This window comes from Lupinus angustifolius, chromosome LG02 (assembly GCF_001865875.1).
Source record: "Lupinus angustifolius cultivar Tanjil chromosome LG02, LupAngTanjil_v1.0, whole genome shotgun sequence".
NCBI lineage: Eukaryota > Viridiplantae > Streptophyta > Magnoliopsida > Fabales > Fabaceae > Lupinus > Lupinus angustifolius.
In genome coordinates, this window is record NC_032010.1 from 1196185 (window position 1) to 1204935 (window position 8751).

Consider the following 8751-nt stretch of genomic DNA (forward strand, 5'->3'; position numbering starts at 1 on the left):
ATGAATTTCCTTTGATATAAGGAAATTGAGAAATATTTTATGTTCAGAGTGTTGTTATTGAATATTGAAGCCACACTTTCGAATTATATTGGAGAATTCAAATTTTATATATTTTTATAGGAAAAAATAAGATGTAATTTGGCTGATGTAATGCAAATTTTTATAGAAATATGAAACGTGTACATAATTTGTAATTTAATTACAAAAAAGTAGTAAGAATTTTTTATATTGTCATTACATTACACTCATAATTTTTAGGTGTAGATGATTTAAGGTTTAGGGTTAGGGGTCAGGTTCAGGGTTCAGGGTCAGACTTTAGGGTTAGGGTCAGGGTTAGGGCTAGGGTTTAGGGTTTAGGGCTAGGGCTTAGGGTTTAGGGCCAGGGCTTAGGGTTTAGAGGTTAGGTTAAAGTTAGGGTCTAGGGTTTGGGTTTATATGATTTAGTTATGAATTATGAATGACATAATTATTGAATATAAATCTTTAGACGATTAACATATAGGTATTATATTTTTTTCTCAAAAGTTTTTTACAATCTTTTATATAATTCGCTTTTATATTACTTTTATTTAACATCTGAAAAGTATTGTGTACATTAAATTTTATATAACTGAGAAATAAAAGAAAGAGTACTTGACCCTAAAATTATTAAATGGAGGTTTACTCCATCCTTATGTAATATCATTCTTCTTAATCTTTAAGAAGATAAATATTAATGAAAAAAAATGAATGAACAAAAGTGTGTTTGCTTTAAATCCACATGAGGGGAAGCAACATGGTGTAGCTTCACAAAATTACGATTTTGCTAGTTTTCAAACCTACTTTATCAATTTGATAGATACTTGAGTTTCTTAAACATAATTTCAGAAACTAAGAATTTCATCATTATTGTTTATATAAAAAGAATCTAGGTATTTGTGATCAATTTGGATCAATTTTTATGCAAAAAATCATCATTTCTAAAGACAAAATTAACATGCAATCTAGTTGAGTTTATTTACTTTAGAAAATCTAATCCAATCTAAACAATTATATATGTTTTGGATCGATTTTTAATAAAGGATTGGTGTTACACATACGTTTCAAAAATCATAAACATGAACCTTGCCCTAAGGTAGAACGCAATTCTGACATAATTTGGAGTCAAGATTATATTTTTTGAATCAAAATGTTGAAAAGAAATCATCTTTTGTGACCAACTTAAAAAATACAGTCATCGAATAAAAGTTCTGAGCTCAATAGTCTATTACGATAAGATAATGTATTAACACTCATTTCACCTATATTAAAATGATACTCTCACGAATCAGATAATGTATTAGCATTCATACCCTTGATCCTACGTATCCCTACAAAAGTTCTGAGCTTTATAGTCAATTAGGATTAGATAATGTATTAGCACCTATTTCACTTATATTAAAATGATACTCTCAATAATTCCATAGACTTTATCATACTCTACCCTAGATCAATGGAAGTTTTTATTCCCATGTTTGGTGGAGACTAATATAAGGATTTCTGTATTGTTTCATAGGATGCTTTGTCTTGTACTGAAATCATTTTACAAATCAAATAGGTAACCCTTTTTATCTTCTGCTATCTCTCAGTTCTAACAAATCAATGCACCCATATAGTCTTAAGTAACTAGTTTGATCTAACACAATTCAGAAGCCTATAAAGTTAACAAGAACCTATGTACCAACAAACCTTTGACATCTTCCTCTATCCATATAGAAATCTCTACAATCACAAGAGAAAGGGTACCTGCAAAATTATAGAACACCCTTGAGCACAAAAATTGTGCAATGGTCAGCATTTTGGTTAGAATCCACAATGATGAACATGTCCTTAAATCCCACATTATATTAAAAGTAATCCTGAAAAACTCAAAATATCAAGAGGCTAACCCATTGGATAAAACAATGTAGCATATTTTACACCTCTTGTCAATAAGTACATTGCTAATCAACAAGTATACATGTGTTGTAGTGGTCTTCTGTAAAATAACTCCCTGTGTAACAATACATGTAAAACACTCTTATACAAATTGTCAAAAAAATCATACCGGTAACTCGCCAGAAAAACTAGACGATTTCACTTTACATGTCTCTTCCGAACAACATGGAAGGTTGGCAAAAATCTTGTGGCAGGATATTGAAAACCAAAAAATCGAACTATGTTTTGGCAATCTTTCTTTTCTTCTTCATTATCTGTTGATGAACTTAGGTTACTTAAATAAGTTTTCCCGTGGTATATGTAAGAGAGCTGTTGCCAAAGAAGAACAACCAAACCTATCTGCAATGAAAGACTTGAAATAAACAGATACAGAAGAACAAGTCCCCTAGAAGATAGAAGCAGAGCAGATCCAAGGAAGGCAAAAATAATTTCCTTTATAACTCTCCATGCCAGATATTGTTGAGACATGGCATTTGGTCGTCCAACGGAGTATTTCAATGGTGGCCATATACGTGTGCTTGCATATGCTGCCATGATAGAGATATAGATTGTGCTTGACACTGCTGAAATGAGGAAGAAAATGAAGTTGCGGTGATTAGCTGCACCAACACAGTTCCCAATCTGCCAAAAGAATTACAAAAGCTATTATCAGACTAGCATGAAGAAAAAAGAAGTTTGAAACAAAAGCATCAACTTTAATCACAACTGATTCTAAAAGATTACAACTATAAACTTTAGAGACAACAACAACTAAACCTTTATCCCACTAAGTGAAGTTGCCTACGAGCTTTGAATGATGTCATAATGCTCTATCATAAAATTGTGTTTATTGATAAAGAATTGATCTCTAAGTATTTCTTAATCATTTATCCTATGGTTTTTCTTGGTCTCCCTCTTCATCTAGGAATTGGACTAGCTTCTATTTGATCTACTCTCCTTACGGGGGGCTTCTAACGGTCATCTTCACACATGTCTAAACCAACTAAGGTACGATTCTACCATCTTTTCCACTATAGTAGTTACTCCAACTTTCTCCCTAATGCATTCATTTCTAATCATACCTTCTAGTGAAGGTTGTGTTAGGCAGTCGACAACCAACATAAAACTTTGTCGAATCTCTATAATATGGACCAACAATATGATAAACTTTAGAGACAACCTCACTTCAAACAAGCCTTATCCATATAAAGTATGCATAAAAAGATTATAGGTTCCGTTACAAAACTAAAGAACCCTAGATGGAAAATTTCTCCAAACAATTAATATATGGGATAAAAATATACGAGCTCCTAAGGAGAAATAAGCAGCTTTTCTACCATTGAATGCTAACATTATAATTGAACCCTTAAGACTCAAGACTCACGAGCATCATAAATAAGTATGAAGCTGTTAAAGCCTATCATTTGTTACACTAGTAAAAAAAGCGGCCCAATGCACGAGACTCTCAATTAGTAGGGTCTGGAGAGGATAGGCGTATGTAACCTTACCTTCACAAACGAAGAGGTTGTTTCCATGATCCTTTGTTACTTAGTTGCTCTTGCATTGGAAGCTAATGATTAGCTTCATATGTTTCTTTTTAACATCAATTTCAAACACTCCTTGCATATGAAATTGCTTTAAGGTGTATTTTTATTAATGAAGAATAAGGTACACAAATAATTTTTTTTGATAAAAAAGTAGTAGTGGATTACAAGATAGAAGTTTACAGAGAGAGGATAGTACATCCCAAGAAAACAGAGAAACACTGAAAGTTAATCAAAGGGGAAGTGAAACCAAGCAAGTCAATCTCTCTGCATGCCTACTAAAGAAATACCACTGGAAAGCCCATGTGTGAAGCACCAAAGAGAAGCCAAAAAAAGTCACCCTATCCCAAACAAAATCAATAATGAAAAGGAATCATTGAAAATTCTACTGTTCCTTTAAAAATTCTCATGTATAAAGTTTTTATTTATTATTTTGTACACAAATATAAACTTTAAACAAGAGATTACAAAGTATAACTATGACCCGTACTGAAGCATACAGCTAAAAAAGAACTTAATATTTAAACCTAACAATCTATTAATTCTATTATAAGAAGCAGTACAGTTAAAGGTGCCATTCATCAAATTACTATATAAAACAAAAATCGATGAAGAATTCACTAGCACTACTAGAATAATGCTTCCATGATTAGAAGATGACAGAAACTTACAAATGGGCAGTGATGATCCATGTCCAGTATACATTTTCCACATGAACGACAGTGATGAGCTCTGGGTGATTTCGGTTTTGAGCAGTATTGACAGAAAGTATAATTTTCAAGGTCACCTTTCCCTACAGTGGGGTAGCTTCCCCACAATATATTTGGTGGTGTGCCAGCACACCTAAATGCTGCAAGGCTGAAAAAGGAAATGGTAGCTATGGACAAGATTGCTATAATGGTTGAATGAAAAACCCCGCAAAGAAGACTGAGAGAAAAGACAATAGGATAGATTGCCCACACCCCACCAACTGCATAATAAAACATCAAGTGTATAAGAGAAGTATACAGCATAACAGTAATTCAGTTCTTCATGTAGTCAAGTTAAGGATTACAGTATGAAGAAACTTATTCCATGGTAATGGAAATCGCAATAATGCATCTACTGAAGAAATCAATGATGATAGCAACACTAAACCACAAACAATCATAAGCTAAAGAAATAATTCTTCCGGCTTTTTTTGTTGTGCTTTCTGCTCTCTTCTAGGGAGATCAGGGATGGATTCAGAAAAAATGGATTGTGGGGGAGGAGTTTAACACATTAAACAAAATCTACATTTCAACTAAAAATACTGTCACTATCATTTAGAATATATATATATATATATGTGTGTGTGTGTGTGTGTATGTGCGAATGAATGATTTGTCACGGGAGAGGGGGCCGGTTGCCACTTTTTCCATAACATGGGTCCGCCCCTAAGGGAGATATTTTTTCCTCCACTCTTGAAGTCCATTTCTTTCCATCCCGTATAATATTTCACCTCTCCAAAAAAGAAATCCCTTAACGAAGCCACCGAAATGAAAAACAGCAAAATCAAACAAAAGTTTAATTATAATAAAGCTTCCAAATCTCATTGCATGTCTCACTCAAGCTTTTGATGCCAATAAATATCAGTAATAGCATTCCCCTATACTACTATGAGCACATAATAGAGTGTACAAACTGGAAATCTCATAATATGGAAATGGCACAAATGAAATAGAAGACGTCAAAATCAATGTGATTCTGATCCAAGAATTTTATTATTTCTGTATGAAAAGGAGATACACTCTCAGACATAAGATTGTAATTGAATCCCAACGACCCAGTTCTACCTAATAACCTAACTTCCCAAAAAACTCACTTCTTTCCTCACTCAACTACTATTTATAGTCGTAACTAACTAACTAACTAACTGACAGCTAATTACAAGTAATAGAAAAAACAGATAAGCCACTAACTACTCTACTTTTGCTTCTTATTCTCCCCAACATATACATCTATAATAGTTAGTTTACCCCTCGGCCTATCATAGAAACTGAATAATTGTACACTGTCTACTCTCAATTCAAATGTATCAATCAAACCCCTGACACTACACATAAAATTTGTATAAGTCGTCACGGAGAGAAAAATTGAAATTGAAACCTAGAGTCCAATGGAAAATATAAGCAAGTGTAGTCATACAGAATGAAAACAATAAAAATCAGAAAACAGAAGAAAGAACAGAGACTTACATATTACAAGGAGCATAAATGTGACGACAACACAAAGAACACATCGATCACGCAGTAGTCTCCACCTGACGCACTTATCATCACGTTTCTTTTTGTTTTGATCTGTAATGGCCCCACACCAACCACATTTGAAAATAGATGTACAAGATGGAAGCAAAATGTGCAGTCCACAACCCCAGCATGTAGTCTCATAATTATCGGTAACCTCAGTTACAGATTGATCCTCCTATATGTGACTTACATAAGCAACCGAGTAAGCTACAAAATTGTCAAACTGTATGAAAAGGGAAAAAAATAAAGAAAAAAAGGCAAGCAAAAGCAGTAACATCCATGGAGTCCCCTAGTTACTAAATGATGGACAATTTACATTATTTTCCCGTATATTGAATTAAGATGATGAAATAAAATAATAAATACAGCTTGAGTGTTGCATAAGGTACCCTTCTACTCAATTTCCTACATTTTCCCCAGTGAAACATAGATTTCTCCCAACATTAAAGGAACAGATGAACTAGTTTGTAAGAGTCCTACATTTTCTACTCAATTTCCTACATTTTCCCCAGTGAAACATAGATTTCTACCAAACAAACATGTAAATGCAGATGAAATATCTTTATAAAAAAATCACTTTTTTGTGGAAAATGTCTAAACAAACGGTCGTAACTCCTAAACAAAACCACTAACTACATAATAACAACTTCTTAAGCAACAAGGAAGCAAAACCATAGTTACATAATTGTCCAAAATTTACCATACTTACTGCATACCAAATTCACTTTATCACGTACCGGATTCGTTCTAAAGAAGGTCTAATAAAATTAATTTAAAAATTCACCCTACCACGTACCAGTTTCGTCATAAATAAGAATGTCTCATAAAATTAACGAAATATGCAAAGTCAATTGAACCATGTATCCATACCCGTAACATGTACCAGGTAAATATGAGCAAAATCAATGAAATAACGCAGTATCGAATTATAGTTATAGTTTTATACTCAGTCTAGGAACGGAAACAATTGTTCCACAGAGAATTTACATATTTCTTTTTGTACTACCAAGGGTACCCCTCAGCCTATGGATAAAGAACTAATCGTTGTGGCCCCTCCTGACAAGTGTCGCTCACAGAAATTGAACCCGACCTTTTGGTCATCCTGTGGATCAAAGCGGGACCTTACGCCACTAGACCAATAGAACATTATCAAGAAAAATATAAAAAAGAAAATGGTTGAAACCCAAATAAAAAAAAACGAAAACCTAACAAAAAGGGAAAAGAGAAAATCATTGGAAAATGAAAATGAAATGGAGAACCAACCTCAGGCGAAGCAGAAGCCATGGAAGTATCGCTTTTGGTTTTGGGATTGTGGAACTAACACCTCAAACTTCAAACTTAGTTTTTAATTTAAGTTTTGCTTCTCATTATGAAACAAATCTTCATCGTTTTGAAGACTTTTATTAATTAAATTTTGATATTTTTGAATCCCAACTTCCAATTTTCTAAGAGTAGTAATGCCAAAAAAATTATTATATTTTGAATTTCATACTTATAAGTTATAACAATAAACCTCTTAACTTTATTTCCTTTATAAAAAATTAAATTATATAAAATAATAGTATAAGAGTTTATTGCACTTACATGTAAAAAATTTACATTGATATCTATCTTTATAACTACTGTTTGTACTTTAATCAATACTCATAATTTATAAAATTAAATAAGAAATATTTATAATTAACACCTTATTTTATTATGTTATGAGAAAGAATTTAATGTCAAGGTATATCAATTGTATAATATTGTTTAAATTGTTATTACATTGTACATCATTTATGTCTTAATTATATTTGACTTATAAATACCGTAATTAATATACATAAATAGTGGATCATGAAAAAAGATTATAGTGTGAGTTGGGTAAATATTGAAATCTTTGAAAAAAAAATGTATTACAACCCACATCATTCCCCTTTTTTAATGGGTTAACACCAGTGTTGTGAAACCCGAGCCGGACGTCAAACCGGAAGAGGTCCCGTATTAGGTTTAACTGGTTTAAACGGTTAAACCGTCCGGTCTGACCAGGTGATTTTGTACATAATTAATAATTTTTATTTATAAATATATAGTTATATATAAATGTAAAACTTTATATAATTAATAATTATGTATAATATATTGAAATAATACCTTTTTATCTTTTTCTGGACCGTAGTAAAACAAAATATTAGAACATTGTCCCATTTTTTTTATTTTTAAGTGAGCCGTCCGGTTTACTTCCCGGGTTAATCCGGTTTAACCGGGTTTAACATGGTCGGACCGGATTTTTTCCGGTTCAAAGCGGTCCAACTCTCATTCGGTTAAGACGGCAAACCAAAGCCGTTTTCAAGTCCGGTCAGCGGTCAGACCGGTCGGACCGTCCGGTCCGGTTCCAACAACACTGGTTAACACAATTACTACATTTTAAATAAAATAATTAAGATATAAATGATACATCTCAACCAATATTGTCAAAAAAATTCCATATTTCAATTCATATATATATATATATACTCTTATAATTTTGGCAATACTATCTTTAGGAACAATTCTCTCATTTTCTCTCTTTACTAATACTTCATTATTTCACATAGGCTTAATACTCTTGTTTGATATCTAATTAGTTGATTAATCTATAATTCATTCAATAGTTGGTATAATTGAATTAGAATAACTTGTATAAATTGATATAGCTAAAAAAAAATTCCACCATTAATGTAATTGATTCAGAAAAAGTATATACACGAATAATATAATAGTTCTCATCTACTATTTATTTTCAATCATTATTAACTCTTAAATACATGTAATACAAATGAATGATAGATGATAAATTGATTGATATTAATAATTAAGTGTAATAATTGTGGATGCTTCACACTAGTCCCTCCACCCTGAGTTTATCAAGAATACCAAAAAGAATGTCCCAATATTTAGAAGTGAATTAAATACACTGAGTGTAAAATTTATGCACACTGCATCATCTATTATTCATTTGGATTATCTTTTTTGAAAAAATCAAC

At 32.1% G+C, this 8751-nt stretch overlaps 1 protein-coding gene across 2 annotated transcripts; it reads right to left on the reverse strand.

Moving 5' to 3' along the window:
* Positions 1476 to 7113, reverse strand: LOC109330809 (protein S-acyltransferase 11-like). 2 transcript variants are annotated; one of them, XM_019565092.1, is made up of 5 exons: positions 7010 to 7113; positions 5696 to 5921; positions 4151 to 4449; positions 2066 to 2577; positions 1476 to 1764 (listed from the first exon to the last, which is right to left on the reverse strand). In XM_019565092.1, exons 1-4 carry the CDS (start codon positions 7028 to 7030, stop codon positions 2095 to 2097), a joined length of 1029 nt encoding a protein of 342 aa, XP_019420637.1. In that variant the 5' UTR covers positions 7031 to 7113; the 3' UTR covers positions 1476 to 1764; positions 2066 to 2094. The 2 variants fall into 2 exon arrangements, with proteins under 2 accessions (XP_019420637.1, XP_019420633.1); XM_019565088.1 differs by lacking the exon at positions 1476 to 1764 and having other exon boundaries at positions 1846 to 2577.

Coding starts and splice junctions, on each gene's coding strand:
- LOC109330809 (XM_019565092.1), bottom strand. CDS start 7,030: ATGGCTTCTGCTTCGCCTGAG. Junction 5,922..7,009: donor TGGCTTCTGCTTCGCCTGAG/GTTGGTTCTCCA, acceptor AGTCACATATAG/GAGGATCAATCTGTAACTGA. Junction 2,578..4,150: donor TGGATCATCACTGCCCATTT/GTAAGTTTCTGT, acceptor TTCTTTTGGCAG/ATTGGGAACTGTGTTGGTGC.